Source organism: Nyctereutes procyonoides, unplaced genomic scaffold (genome assembly GCF_905146905.1).
Source record: "Nyctereutes procyonoides isolate TBG_1078 unplaced genomic scaffold, NYPRO_anot_genome, whole genome shotgun sequence".
In the NCBI taxonomy this organism is placed as follows: domain Eukaryota; kingdom Metazoa; phylum Chordata; class Mammalia; order Carnivora; family Canidae; genus Nyctereutes; species Nyctereutes procyonoides.
In genome coordinates, this window is record NW_026575135.1 from 7,559,553 (window position 1) to 7,575,004 (window position 15,452).

The following is a 15,452-nucleotide window of genomic DNA, read 5'->3' on the forward strand; positions in this document are numbered from 1 at the left end:
TTTTAAAGTATTGCTAATCTAAAAGCTAGCGTGTGACTTGTTTGTAAGCTCCACATTTTTGCTCCATGCAATGTAGGAGACTAATGCATTTAAAAGAATTATTCATGTTTTGGGGGACACATGTACAAAGATATAGTATTGTGACACTAACAACAGAAAGAGGTGGGGACAGAAGTGTAAAGGTACAGAATTTTTGTGTGTTACTGAAGATAAACTGGCATAAATTCAGATTAGACTGTTCTAACTTGAGGATATTAAATATATTTAGGTCTTTAGTCCATTTTGACTTTATTTTTGTGAGTGGTGAAAGAAAGTCATCCACTTTCATCCTTTTGTATGTTGCTGTTCCATTTTCCCAACACCATTTGTTGAAAAGACTTTTTCCCCCCATTGGATGGATATTCTTTCCTGCTTTGTCAAAGATTAATTGATCATATAATTATGGGTTTATTTCTGGGTTTTCTCTTCTGTTGCATTGATCTATGACCCTGTTTTTGTACCAGTACCATACTGTTTGATGATTTCAGCTTAAAGTCTGGAATTGTGATGTCTCTAGCTTTACTTATCCTTTTCAAGATTGCTTTGGTTGTTTGAGATCTTTGGTGGTTCCATACCAAACTTTAGGATTATTTGTTCTAGTTCTGTGAAAACTGCTGTTGGTATTTGATGGGGATTGCATTAAATGTGTAGATTGTTTTGGGTAGTGTAGACATTTTAACAGTATTTATTCTTCTAATCTGTGAACTCCTTTTCCTGAAGTCTACTTTGTTAGTACAGCCCATTCAGCTTTATTATGATTACTGTTTACATATTTATCTTTTTCCATTCCTTTTACTTTGAACCTGAGATTTTATACTTAAAATGAATTTCTTCTGGGGCACCTGGCTGGCTCAGTCAGTAGAGCATGTAACTCTTGGTCTTGGGGTTGTGAGTTCAAACTCCACAATGGGTATAGAGATTACTTAAAAATAAAGTTTAAAAAAATGGATTTCTTCTTCACATCATATAATTGAGTCTTGCTTTTGTCACACTGATAAACTGCCTTTTAACTGGAATCTTTTGCCATTTCTATTTAATTATTTGACATGGTTGGTTTTAAGTCTACCATCTTGCTATTTGTTTTCTATTTGTCCCATTTATTCTTTGTTGTTTTCTTCCTTTGTTTCCTTAGCTTTCTCTAGACCACTTTTTTTGTTTCATTTTATTCATTATTTATCATTTTGTGTTCCATTGTATTTATTTGTATTCCTTGTTACAGAGCTTCAAAATACATAAAATGAAGGCTAATAGAACTAAATAGAGAAGTAGATAAATTCAGTTATAATTGGAGATTTCAAAACGTCTGTCTCAGTAATTGACAGCATAGTAAACAGAAAATCAGGACACAGAGGTTAACAGACTCTGACATGTAAACCAAATCTGTCTTATTTGCCCATTTTTGTATTTCCTGTGACCTAAGACTGATTTTTACATTTTTAAATTGAAAAAATAACAATATTCTGAGATACATGAAGCTTATATGAAATAGAAATTTCAGTGTTCATGTATAAAACTTTATTTGAACCTAGGCACACTCCTTTATTTTACATACTTGTGGGTGCTTTCATCCGACCACTGTAAAGTTAAATAGATGCAACAGAGATTATATAGCTCACAAAGTCTAAAATACTTATATAGTCATTTAAGAAGTTTGTAGATCCCTTAATATAGATGTTTTCAACACTAACAACCAGCTTGTTTTAATTGACAGTGGACCAGTTTCTGCAATACTACCAGAATATACATTTTTTCAAGTTCACATGAAATAGTTACCAAGTAAAACAAGTCTCAATAAAAGGTGAATGCATTACAATTATATAGAATTAGTTCTCTTCATTAAAATTATATTAGAAATCAAAAAAGCATAATCCTCAAATATATGGGGAAAATTTTCCCAATTAATCTTTTTAAAGTAACACTTAACCTATGGATCAAATACGTCACAAAGGAAATTAGAAAATATTTTGAACTGAATTAAAATGAAAACACAATTTACTAAACTTTGAAGGGTGCAGCCAGAACTATTCTTAGAAGGAAATTTATAGTTTTGTTTATTAGAAAAGAAAAAATATAAAATGAATCACCTATGCTGCTAAGCATAGCAGAGAAAAGCAAGTTAAACTCCCAAGTAAATAGAAGGAAGAAAATATTAAATATGAGGAGCATAGGGCAGCTTGGGTGGCTCAGCAGTTTAGTGCCGCCTTCAGCTCAGGTTGTGATCTTGGGGTCCCAGGATTGAGTCCCTTGTCAGGCTCCCTGCATGGAGCCTGCTTCTCCCTCTGCCCGTGTCTCTGCTTCTCTCTCTCTGTCTCTCATGAATAAATAAATAAAATCTTTAAAAAAAAATATGAGAAGCATGAATTCAGGCCATAGAAAACAAGCAGTAGAGAAAAATTAATAAAACCAATAGTTTTTAATGGGTCAGTAAAATTGATAAATCTCTAGGTAGACCAGAAACTGAAAGGAATTACCAATATCAAGAATGCTCCAAATGTTAAAAGGATGATGTTATGGACTGAATGTTTGTGTATTCCTCAAATTCATGTGTGTATAGGCCCAAACCTCAATGTGATGGTATGTGGAGACTGGGCCTTGGAGGTGGAGCCCTCACAATGGGAGTAGAATCCTTATAGAGATATCAGAGAGCTTGCTCTTGCCTCCACCCCCGCCATGTGAAGACCCTTGGAAGGGTGCCTTGTCTATAAGCCAGGAAAAGAGTCCTCATTAGAAAGTGATATGCTGGCACCTTAATTTTGGACTTCCAATCTCCAGAACTATGAAAAAGTAAATTTTTATTGTTAAATCATCCTGTCTGTCGTATTTTGTTATAGTATCCTAAGCAGGCTAAGACCGATATTAAGCAAATATTATGAAGAGTTGTAAGTCAATAAAATGAACGAACAGGTATTCATTCAATTTAGATGAAGTGGACAAATTCCTTGAAAAATATAAAATACCACAATTGATAGAAAATGACTAGAAAACCCAAATAACTCTATACTTATTTTAAATCAAGTTGAGAATTAAAAAGTTTAAGACCTGGGGTGCCTGGGTGGCTCAGTTGGTTAAGCGTCTGCCTTTGGCTCAGGTCATGATCTCTCAGTCCTGGGATTGAGACCCACATCGGGCTCCCAGGTCAGCAGGGAGCCTGCTTCTACCTCTCCTGCCCTGCGCAATTTCTCTTGAGTGCACTTGTGCATGTTTTCTCTGTTTCAAATGGATAAAATCTTAAAAAAAAAAAAAAAGTTAAGACCCTATGCCTTTATTTAAGGAAGTGATAGTACCAATGCTATGCAAACTCTTTCAGAATATAGAAGAACACTTCCTAATTTATTTTATGAGGTTAATATTATCTTTGATACAGGAAGGAAAACTACAGATTAATATTCCTCATGAAAATGGACCCAAAAACAATACTTAGAAGACATTAAATTCAGCTATGTATCTATGGAGAGGAGATCATATATTATGACCAAGTCAGAATTATTCCAAGAATACAAAGTGGTTTAGCTTTTGAAAATTAGTGCAATTTACTCTATTAACAGAACAAAGAGAAGAATCTTAATGATCATCTTAATATATCCTGGGATGGCATTTGAAAAATTCAGTTTTTATTCCTGATAAACAAGACCCTAAACTACCTAGGAATAGAGGGAACCTGTTTACCCCGATAAAGGTGTGAAACTCCAACATCATACTTAATGGTATAAGAGAGTCCTGTCCTTTGAAATCCACAATGATGCAAGTATGTCCAGTCTCATTATTTCTATTCAACTTTATACAAGGAGTCCTAGCCAGTTCAATAAAAGTAGAATAAGAAATAAAAGGCATACATGTTGGAGAGTAAAAAATAAAACTGTGTATGTAGAAAATTCTAAAGAATTTAGTAAGGTTGCAGGATACAGGGTCAGGAATATGTGCAAGACCATTACACGGAAAACCATACAATGATGTTAAGGGAAATTAAAGAAGACCTAAGTAAAGGCAGAGAGAAGTCATAAAGCATATGTTTTGCATGACTCAAAACTTTTAGGATGTGAATTCTCCCCCACATAAGTACTTAATTTCAAGAATTGCTATAAACACATTCCTGGCTGGCTCCACTGGCAAAGCATGCAACTCATGCTCTCAGGGTTGTGAGTTAAAGCTCCACTTTGGGTGTATAGATTACTTAAAAAAATTAATAAATTAAAAAAAATTGCTCTAAAACTATAGTAATCAAGATAGTATAGTAGTGTCAAATGGTACATGTTTAGCTTGAGGAGGTGAGTGTTTGGAGGGAGGACTAACAAAGAAGTACTAGGAAACTTTTGAAGATGGAAATGTTCTAGATCTTGATTTTTGAGGTCATATGGGTATATATGTCAAAAATTGTCAGATTGCATTTAAAATGTAGGTGGATATTATTATGTCTAAAGTATACCCTAATAAAGTTATATTTTTTAAAAGACCCGTATTTCTAGGATAGTTTTCCTGGTTGTTTCTCTATTTTTGAGATGGGAATATATGCATTTTATAAAGCCTCTTCTACTTATTTTCTTTGGAACCTAATACGTAGCAGGCGTTCAGTAGTTTTCAGTATATTGTTCAATAAAATGCAAGACTTTTACAAACTAAGTATTTTGAGTGTTGATTTTCACAGTAACAATTTTGGAAAATCTCTAATTTTTTCTTAATTTTTATTTATTTATGATAGTCACACACAGAGAGAGAGAGAGGCAGAGACATAGGCAGAGGGAGAAGCAGGCTCCATGCACCGGGAGCCCAACGTGGGATTCAATCCCGGGTCTCCAGGATTGCGCCCTGGGCCAAAGGCAGGCACTAAACCGCTGTGCCACCCAGGGTTCCCTTGGAAAATCTCTAATGTATTTTTTGTGCAGAGAGTAATTCCTCAAAGTTATGTATTAAATACATTAGAATTTCCTTGTTTCCTGTTGACTTTAGTAAATTTTGGCCATATGACAGCTTATATATTTTCCATTTTCAGATTATTATATTCATCAAGTCTTTGGCTATAACCTTTTCTGGGGTCATCTAGATGAGTAATTCTTAGATTTTTAGATTTCATAGAATAATAAAATTTTAATTTTGAGCAATGTCTTAAATTTAGGAAAGTTAAGCACATCAAGAGAAAAAAGCCACTGTCACCTACAATCATCATTTTAATACCAGAAAGGTAGAAAGACATTACCTGAGGTTAAACAGTCCTTCCCAAGAAAATCGAGACATTTTATTGATTACTATATGCTAAGCATTACACCTAGTTTTAAAGATTTTATTCTTTCATTTGAGAGAGCTAGAGTGCTAGTGAGAGCACAAGCAGGGGAAGGATCAGAGGGAGAAGGAGAAGCAGACTCACCGCTGAGCAGAGTGCCTGATGGGGGATTCGATCCTAGGACCCCGGGATCAGACCTGAGTGGTAGGCAGACACTTAACTGACTCAGCCACCCAGGTGCCCCTACACCTAGTATTTAAATATGTTCTCTAATTTCATTTTGAAAATAGCCCTGTTATTCTCATTTTACTGGAAAAGAATTTGAGGCTCAGTTATGTCAGGTAACTTTCTTAGTTCTGGATGTCTGATGTATTAGTTCATGCTCTTAACATAGCTCAGGCAGTTTTATAATTCCGAACAATTAACCTAAAATGGTGGGTTTCTATAATTGCGTATTTCTTTTTTTTTTTTTTAAGATTTTATTTATTCATGAGAGACACAGAGAGGGAGAAGCAGGCTCCATGCAGGGAGCCCGATGCGGACTTAATCATGGGAATCCAGGATCATGCCCTGGGCCGAAGGCAAGCTCTAAACAGTTGAGCCACCGGGGATCCCTTATAATTGCATATTTCTTGATAAAAAATTGTTGCCATAAATCTTTATTTGATAGTATAACAACAAGCTTAAATAGCATGCATAGGCATTTATTTTTACTCCTACAGGTGATTAAAATCTCTGTTAAAGAAAAAACCTTCTAAATGTTTTTTCATTTATTTTGGAGTATTCTGGGTAAGCTGATAAAATCCTCTTGCTTTTAGGAGATTTTCCAGTTTTTTAACACCTTGGGCTGGTTACGAAAGCACAAGATGGTGGTACTATTGTCTGGACATCTAGGCATACTGGGAGGGTACACCCTGTATGCCGCTTTCACTACTATCTAGAATATAATGTATAGTGTTCTAATTTAGTGATAATATTATCATTATAATCTGCATAAATCTGTACATACTTTGAAAATTTATGTCAGTGTCAAGTTGCTTTGCTTTTTCCAGAAATGATAAGACATTTTGAGATTTTTGTGCTAAAAAATATTATCCTTAAATTTAAGTTTGAATGACACTTTTAACACTTGCTGGCTTTGTACAAAAATCATTTATTCTCTGAACCTCTGTCTCTTCATCTATTAAAATTAGTAAGGTTTATCTCAGGTATATTTTTGTATGAGGCAGTATAAGTGAAAACAATGTGAAAGCTAGAATCTAAGGGACAAGGTGTTTAAAGCAGGATAATGATGTGATACATTATTTTAGTTTGGTTAATAAGATGTTGGATCTGAGTTGGAATGGGAGGGGAGTGAGGCTAGAGGAAGTAGAAGGGGAAAAGATCATAGGTGAATTTAGGGACACTGAGAGTGGGCATAAAAAAATGTAATGAGTCATTTTGGAGGGAAAAATCAGTGTTTCTGGGTGATTGAGAGGAGGAAAAAGAATCTCTTGCCTCCCAGATTAATTTGCAATAAGTATTTAACTGCCTATTATTCACAGTCTTGCTAGCATTTGCTATATACAGGACAGCAAGCCAGTAAGGACCGACCTATAGGAATTGATAATCTTTGGGGTCTGAGTAGGATGCTGCCTGCATTCATGAACAGAGAATTTGGGAGTGCTGGTTTGGGTATTAAGTCAACCTACACGCTTGTAAGCAAGTTGAGTTCTGTGCCACAGATTTGGGTACAAAGTATTGCCATATAATTTTTTTATGGTATTCATGTTATTTGTTTGCAAGGTTCCATTAATATTTGGAAAAATGATAATTTTGGGCATTTGGAAAGATTGTATTTTCCTAATAGTACTAAGTATGGTACTATTTAGTATTAAAAAAAAAGTGTAATGAAATTTAGGACTTTCAAATAATTTGCATTCAGTCTTACATGGTGCTATATTTGGTGAAAAACATTTCTGAATCTTATGTATATAAATTTGAGTATTCATTACAGGCTTGTCAGTTCTAGTTATTGTCAGTGTTAAAACAAAAGGATTTAAATAAGATTTAGCTGTAAACTGGGCTAGTGGATTTCTTTATTGTGCAACAGTGGTTCTCAAACTTCAGACTGCGTCAAAATCATCTGGAGGGCTTATTAAAATATGAGTTATTGGTCCCCACCCCTAGGTTCTGATTTAGTACATATATGGGGTAGGGCTGAAAATTTGAATTTCTAACAAGATAATGCTTACATTAAGACCTACTATTATATAATAAGGAATAAGATTATCTTAGGAAACCATAATTTAGCTTCTAAAAAACACTTCATTAAAAAATTAATAAAAAATACATAATGCCTAAGAAATAAACTTATTTTTACAGTGATACAGCTCAAATCCAAATCCCCTCAGGATGTGGTAAATACAAAATTTCTTTTATAATCCTTACTAAAAGTTCTTATTTATTTAGCACTAGAACAAATTAGAAAAATAGCTTTAAAAAATACATTAGAGACATATAAACATTCTCTATTCACAAAAAAAATAGTAATTTATTTATCCAATACTTTTCCTTGAAGTTAAAAATCAGACTTCAGGTTTGAACAAATTTAATACTTGCATTGAAAAACCAAAAACACCCATTTATTGAAGGTCGGTGGTTGGTTTTCCACTGTCCTTCTCTTCCCTGATCAACCTCATAGTTTACTGAATTTCAAAAACTAAAACTATTGAAGATGAAACATGACAATAGGGTTAATGTAGTATGTCAACCTAAATTAGTTTCTGTAACTTAAAAAATCTTATTTTTTTAGCTAATGGGAATGACAACAAGAAATTTAAAGGAGATAGACCTCCCTGTTCGCCTTCCCGTGTTCTTCATCTTCGCAAAATTCCAAGTGATGTCACCGAAGCAGAGGTCATATCATTAGGTCTACCATTTGGCAAAGTCACTAATCTTTTGATGTTGAAAGGAAAAAGCCAGGTATGTAATATTTAAAAATCGAACCACAGTGATTTCTCTGGGTATTAGTGTTAAAGATGACTTATTTTCTTGAACTGTTCTGTATTTCCTAAATTTCATTTTCTTTACATAGTTTTTTAAATAGAATTTTTTTATGTGTGACAGGAAACAACAAACAAAAATATTAATTCAGTGACTTGTCCTTTTCTTCCTTAACAAAAAACCTTTTATATTCTTAATTACAATAGAGTTCATGAAAATACCCTTTAATTATCAGAGAGGGGATATAAATTATACCTTATTTGGCAATTAAGGAATATTTAAGTTTTCCAAAATTTATATAGAAATATGTAGTATATTTTAGTTGTAGAAATAATATATAGCTTCTTTAATAATTCAAAAGGGACTGCTAGAAATTTTTCATTTCAGAAGTTAATAGGCTTTTCTTAAGATGAATAAGGAATTATGTTGAACAGTTGCCTGCTTTCTTGTTCCAGCTCAGACCCTACTAGGATGAATTCTTTATTATTTCTTCCCCAGTTTTTGATTGTCCTAAAAATCTTTTATACTGAACATTGCTGGTAAGAAGAGGACAACAAATTTAGGCCCTAGACCTTGTGTAGTACATTGTGATAAGTTCCATGTTCGTACTTAACATTTTCATAAATAAGTTTAAGAAACATAAATACACTTATAAATAGATGGATATGTGTTGGACATGAAAAAGACTGGATGATGTCTGATTTTGGCCCTTCAGTAAACTAAGTAAAATTCCCATTAAGATGAAGTTATTTAAATCTGGAGAGGTTAAATAACAGGTCTTAGTATTCAGCTTTCGTTGTGTTTACACATTTATCTTACATCTTTTGGAGATAGTACATGTACTTGGATCTTTATTTTAACTCAGTTGTCACTATTGAGAATAGTATGCTTTGCGTGATTTTAAAAGAGTCAAGGTGGGCAAGTCTAATGGCTGTCAGATGTATCATGTGCATTATCATGTTTCATGTATTGTATCCTGTACATACTGTCAAATGGTTATGAAGGGCAGCGGACAACATCACACTTTGTCTTTGTCTCTACTATTGGTTCTGAATTTATAATTTATTTATTTGTAGTGTTGTTATGTTAATTGCTTGTCTTTGGATCATAAATCCTGCTTAGAAAATATTTTGTTAGTAATATACTTTAATGAGAGAGTGTCATGTGAATCATTAGGACTACTTGTAGGTGTGATCTTTCCTATGGTACTTAGAGGTAGAGTGTTGAGGGCAGCATAGGGATATTTTCACCAGCCTTTCTCTGGGCAGTGACTTTTGTTTTTTTCTCCAACCCTTATAATGAAAATAGATTTCTCTGGATACTTTGGGAAAACCTAAATAATTCCTTTACTCGGGTCTATGTGGAAAAAGTTATTTTTATGTATGAATTTTTAGGTCATATACTTTGAGGAAAAATTTTCTATAACACGAATCATGTATTCCAAAGATGTTTGGCTTTTCCTTTGTGTGACTGTTAGACATTGAGTTTAGTTCGTTGCATTTATGAAGAAGTTTTCAGAAAGATACTCTTCCCACCATATAGTGAATATTATTAGTAAACAGTATACAAGTTCTTTGTTGAAAAGATGATTAAAAACCAAATAGGAAGAAGTATTGCTATAGCTGTTTTGGTTACCTTGATCATTTTTATCCTCGTAGAAAAACTAGTAAAAGTATATTACTAATACACTTGGATGGTGGTTTTAAATTGCATTGTGGATATTTATTCCTTGAAAATAGTGGAATTTTATCTCTTGTGGATTAATGATATTTGATCACTGTCATGTGGCTAACATTACTTCATAGAATATTGTTAGTTCCATTAAAGCATTTAATTGGTTCAGTTGTGACACTTGATTGATGTAGTTTAGCATCATACTTAACATTTGTCAAGTTAATATTCCTTTATTGGAGTATTTGCCAAATAGAAACACTTAGGAAGTAATATAATTATAAACAAATAGTTTGTTTTATAGATATTTCTCATATGCTGTGTTCAGAAAATTTGTTGTTAATAAATACATATTTTTATAAGTAAATTCTAAATGTTTTATGGATAATTTGAAGTGGTTACTGTACACTTGCTAATTGCATACTTTTTGTAGTGAAAAAGAATTGAATTGTCTAGAAATTTGATTGATTTGGATCAGGGGTTCTTCTTGCATTTTAAATTTGAGATGTCCTTACAGTAGTTTTGAGAGGTCAGAGTGGTTGTTAGTAGAGTTTTGACAGTCAGAAGAAGCCATATTTATAGAGTAAGACACAAGTCCCAAGGAACAACTTCTATCTCAGCTCTTCCTATATTATTTTTCAAATACCTGATATTAGTACACTGATTACAGATGTTAAAGATGAAATTCAGTTGAAATTCAAGATTTATTGGCTGACTTTATTCAGCAACTCATGAATTGGGCAGCATCTCATCTAGCAGATAGAAAGGAGCTGTGAGAGCAGTGCAAAACGAAAGACTTTTATAGGCAGAATAGGGTGGGACAAGGAAATTACTAGTAGAGTGAATTGTTTCAGGCAAGTCACCTTCCTTTAGGGAATAGTGGGCGTCTGTCAGGCAGATGACCTCACTAGTGCTGGCCAGGTGATTCCAGATGGACTGGTTTAAGATTGCAATCTTGGGAGAGTTTGAAACTGTAATTGTTAGATATTAAGTCTTGGTTTGGTGACTTTGGCTTAGTACAGGTAACTTCATTTGGGGCCTGATGTGTCTCTATTTTTTAACACAGATCTCAAAAAAAGTCACTTGAAGGACTTAATACTGACTTAATGTAGGAAGTTCTTCCATTTCCCTAATTTGAACAGTTGAGCCTTTGCACCCGAATGCTCTGTTTAATTCTATGATAAACTTTTTTTTTTTTTAAAGATTTTATTTATCTCATTTTATTCATGAGAGACACAGAGAGACATAGACACAGGCAGAGGGAGAAGCAGGCTCTGGGACCACGCCCTGAGCCAAAGGCAGATGCTCAACCTCTGAGCCACCCAGGCGTTCCCAATTCTATCATAAACTTAATTGTATCATAAACAGCTGTTCAGTAAAAGGTGAAGGAGAGCAAATCATTATGCCCCCCATCTTTGAGAAGTTTTTATTTAGGAAAGAACTGTTAAATCACAACCCCTGAAAGCATCCATTTACAATACTGATGTTCACCTTAATTTTGCCTTTTTAATTATTTCTAGGCTTTAGAAGAAACAGAAAAAAGAGGAAAACCAAAAGCCACACGAAATCATTCAGCTTGCAATTTCCCAGTCCCAAATCCTTTATTGAACCCAACTTTTCAAATGTGTTTTCAGTTAACATCAATGATACACTTTGAAGCAAAAGTCTTTTCATAGTTCTTAGCTGTCTTTCAAAAACATGAGCTTTCACTTTTCTTTCTTGTGTTTATTGCAGGCTTTCTTAGAAATGGCTTCTGAGGAAGCTGCTGTTACTATGGTGAATTATTACACTCCTGTTACTCCTCACCTTCGAAGCCAGCCTGTTTTTATTCAGTATTCCAATCACAGAGAACTTAAGACTGACAATCTACCTAATCAAGCTGTAAGTATTTTTTTTTAAGCTGTAAGTATTAAAGGCATTTTAAAAATTAGTTACAAGAACACATGGTATAATACCTTAAAAATAATTTTCTGTTTTTTGGCGGGGGGTGGAATGTGATTTCCTTCAGGTTAGGATGCCTTATTAGTAAAGATTGTGTATGTAAAATCTTACCTGAAGGCTTACGTAGTGCCATTTAGAAATATGTTTGACGTTATGGAGTTAGTTTTCCCTTGAAACTTTTCATGAGTAAAAGGAAAAAATTATGTTCTTATCTATTAAAATTTCAGATCTAAAAGGAACTTTTTACAGATACATAAGAAAGACATTAATAATTTGAATGAGGCTTCTATTGTGATGTTAAATAACATTTAAGATGTTAATAAGAATTTGTATAGGTACATTCATTAAATAATTTTTGACTCTTCTAGATGAATGTGGAATGTAAAATATCAACATCTCTAATCTCATTTTTTTCAGTTTTTTTGATAGAATTCATGTTGGCTGTTTTTGTGTTTCTCCAGGTTGATATGTAGTAGCTAAAATAGTAATTTGAAGTTACTTAAAGGATAGAAAAATTGATCCACAACGCAGGAAAGATGTTTTCTTATTATGTTAAGAGCAAGTTTGGCCCCTTTGCTCTTGCCCTAGGCAGAAGAACTCTTTCAACTCTTTGATTCTGTTGAAAGTCATTATGGTTCAAGCTACTAAATGTAAATTATAGTTTTCCACATTTTTAAAACAATAACTTTTCCTGTGCAAAATCCTTAACTCGTTCTAAGAGATATTAATGGTATATAATAGCTTATATAAACTTAGTAAATGCGATGATAGATATTTAATTTTTTAGATATTAGACTTTTTAAAATGAAAAACTGACTTAGAAATTCTAAATAGCATACACTCTTATAGTAAAACATTCAAACAATCCAGAACAGTAAAAATAATAACAAAAACAACATTGAAAAACAAAACAGTTATCCAGAGATAGCTAATTAACATTTTGCTAATCATTTGGTGTGTATGTAGCCCTTCTTTCTATTCAGGTGTATTATTGTCTACGTATATAATTTTACATCAGTGGAATCCTAATGTTTTGGAAGCTGTTATTTTTTCTGTATAATATATCGTAGATGTTGTTTCGTGGCAGCAAAAGTAGAATAACTTCATAATTTTTAAATGAATGCGTAATACTCATTTCTATAAAATAGCCATAATCTATGTTAATAGACACTGAAGTTGTTTCCAATTTTATTCTTTTACAAATAACATTGTAGCAACATTCTTATATCTTAGCACACTTGCAATGTTTTCTTATTAGTTTACATTTGTGGCCTCAAAATTGCTGAGACTAAGCATATGCATATTTTATATTTTGATATATGATTGCTTTTTTTTAAGAATATGTTTTACTTATTAGATTGCCACTGATAATATGGGAGCAAACAGTTTTCTTGTCATCTTTGTTAATATTCTAGGTGAGAAAGTACATTTTACCACTTAATATTTATTTAATAATTTACAGATCAGGATTTTAATCTGATTAAAATTTTATCAGGTTAAATAAAATTAATACAACTTTGTATTAATTGTTAATACAATTTTTCCCCCATTTTTAAAACTGTGGTAAAATATATATAACATAAAACTTACCATTTTAACCATTGATAAGTGTGGTTCAGCAGCATTAAGTACGTTCACATTGTGTAATCCATCACTAGTATATATATCCAGAATTCCCTCAACTTCTCCAACTGAAACTCTGTACCCTAAATGCTAATTTCTTATTCCCTCACTCCTCTAGCCTCTGGCATTCATTCTGCTTTCTGTCACTGTGAGTTTTGTTTTCTAATACACTTTTAAAACTGTTTTTATACAATAGTCAAGTCTCAAGATTATGTTATGATTTCTGATTTTGATACCATGCTCGTAAAAAGCTAGCATAGCAATATTTAAAAACTTTTTTCACCTATTTCTTCTCATACTTTTATGTTGTAGCTGTTTTGAAATATTTTGGAGTTGGAGAGTGAGGATAGGATTTGGTCTTTTTTTTTCTAACTCCCAGTGACCAGTTTTTCCCTTACTGTTTTTATTTATTTTTTAATAACTCATTTATTATCCACTCATGGGAAACTACCCTTTGTCATGTTGTAGTTTTCTATACACCTGCTTTTCCCTACTTATAATATGCATATATACACTTTCTAGACAGACGTTCACATTCTGCTTGCATGGCCCTGATATACCCTCATGGGTGGGCTTCTCACTTGGTATCCACTCTGCGTCTAATACAGACTACTTTTTGGATTCCATTCTGTTCCATTCTTGTTTCCATGTCTGTAGGACTAATGTCTCCAGTACTGATATATTGAATAGGGCAAAGCCCTATTCTTTACTCTTTCTTTTCAGCCATTAAATAGTACTATATTTTTAAAATTTATTTATTCATTTGTTTTTTAAGTAGGCTATACACTTAGCATGGAACCTAATGCAGGTCTTGAACTCACAGTTCTGAGATCAAAACCTGAGCCAAAATCAGGAGTTGAACATTTAACCAACTGAACCATCCAGGCACCCCCAACTAGTTCCATATAGAATAGAACTTTTTTGATAACTCCTCCCCACCCCAGTAACTGAATTGGGTTTTTATAGATTAATTTGAAGATAATTAACATATTTATGTTGCTGTCTGATTCTTTGGAGGAAAAAGTTATATTTTGTTTCCTGTCTTTCATTAGAGTTTTTAATTTTCTTTCATATAAGTCATGGAAGTTTTCTTGTTAGTTTGATTTCTAAATATGTTAGTATAAGTCTTGAAGAAGAAATAAATAATTTAATAAAACTCTTAAAGAAATGGGTTATTCTGAAGAGAAACTGTGAGAAATCCCAGTTGCTTGGCAACCAGAGCCAGCTGAAATGACCTAGTTTATTCTTAGATAGCCTTGATTTCTTCCCAGTGCCCTTTCCATTTTGTTACTTTTGTGCAGTTTTTATGCACTGATGTTTGATAAATATAATTTTTATTTTAAAAGTGCTACACCAAAACTGAAGTCAGAATTGAAAGTACCTGTTTGCATATATAAAATATATCAAATGTCTTTTCTTCTGATAGCTCCAGGAAACTGATAAATTACTGTTTCATTATCTTTTGTTCTCTCAATAGCAAGATAACCCAAAACATGCACATAACTTCTTTTCCAGCCTATAGACATACTTGGCAGAGGGTCAGATGAATACCAAATATTTTTATCCTTTTATTTAAACTAAAATTACAGCTAAAAGATTTAGATCATATTTTGAGGGACACCATTTGAGAAATGGTTGTATTAATTATAGTCGTTACGGTATAGACAGGTTTTTTTTTTTTTTTAACATTGTGGTTGGACATTTATAAATCTGCAAAGAAATAACCATAGAAGTATTTTCCTTAAAAACGCTGTACTAAAATATCATCAAACTGTACACTTAAGAATTGTGCATTTTATCGTATGTTCATTTCCATTTCAATTTTATTTTTTTAATCTTTTAAAGATTTTATTTATTTGTTAGAGAGAGCACCTGTGCCATGCACACAGGAGAGCAGGAGCAGAGGGGGAGGGCAGAGTGGGAAGCAGTCTTCCCATTGAGCAGGGAGCCCAATGTGGGGCTCAATCCCAGGACCTAG

At 33.0% G+C, this 15,452-nt stretch overlaps 1 protein-coding gene across 7 annotated transcripts in view; it reads left to right on the forward strand.

Moving 5' to 3' along the window:
* The window catches only part of PTBP3 (polypyrimidine tract binding protein 3), a 119,697-nt gene that overhangs the window by 50,384 nt on the left and 53,861 nt on the right, over positions 1-15,452 (forward strand). For all 7 annotated transcript variants that reach the window (XM_055301983.1, XM_055301984.1, XM_055301985.1 and 4 more), the window contains 2 exons: positions 8,049-8,218; positions 11,645-11,791. In XM_055301983.1, coding sequence (XP_055157958.1) covers positions 8,049-8,218; positions 11,645-11,791 — 317 coding nt within the window. The remainder of the gene's footprint in view (positions 1-8,048; positions 8,219-11,644; positions 11,792-15,452) is intronic.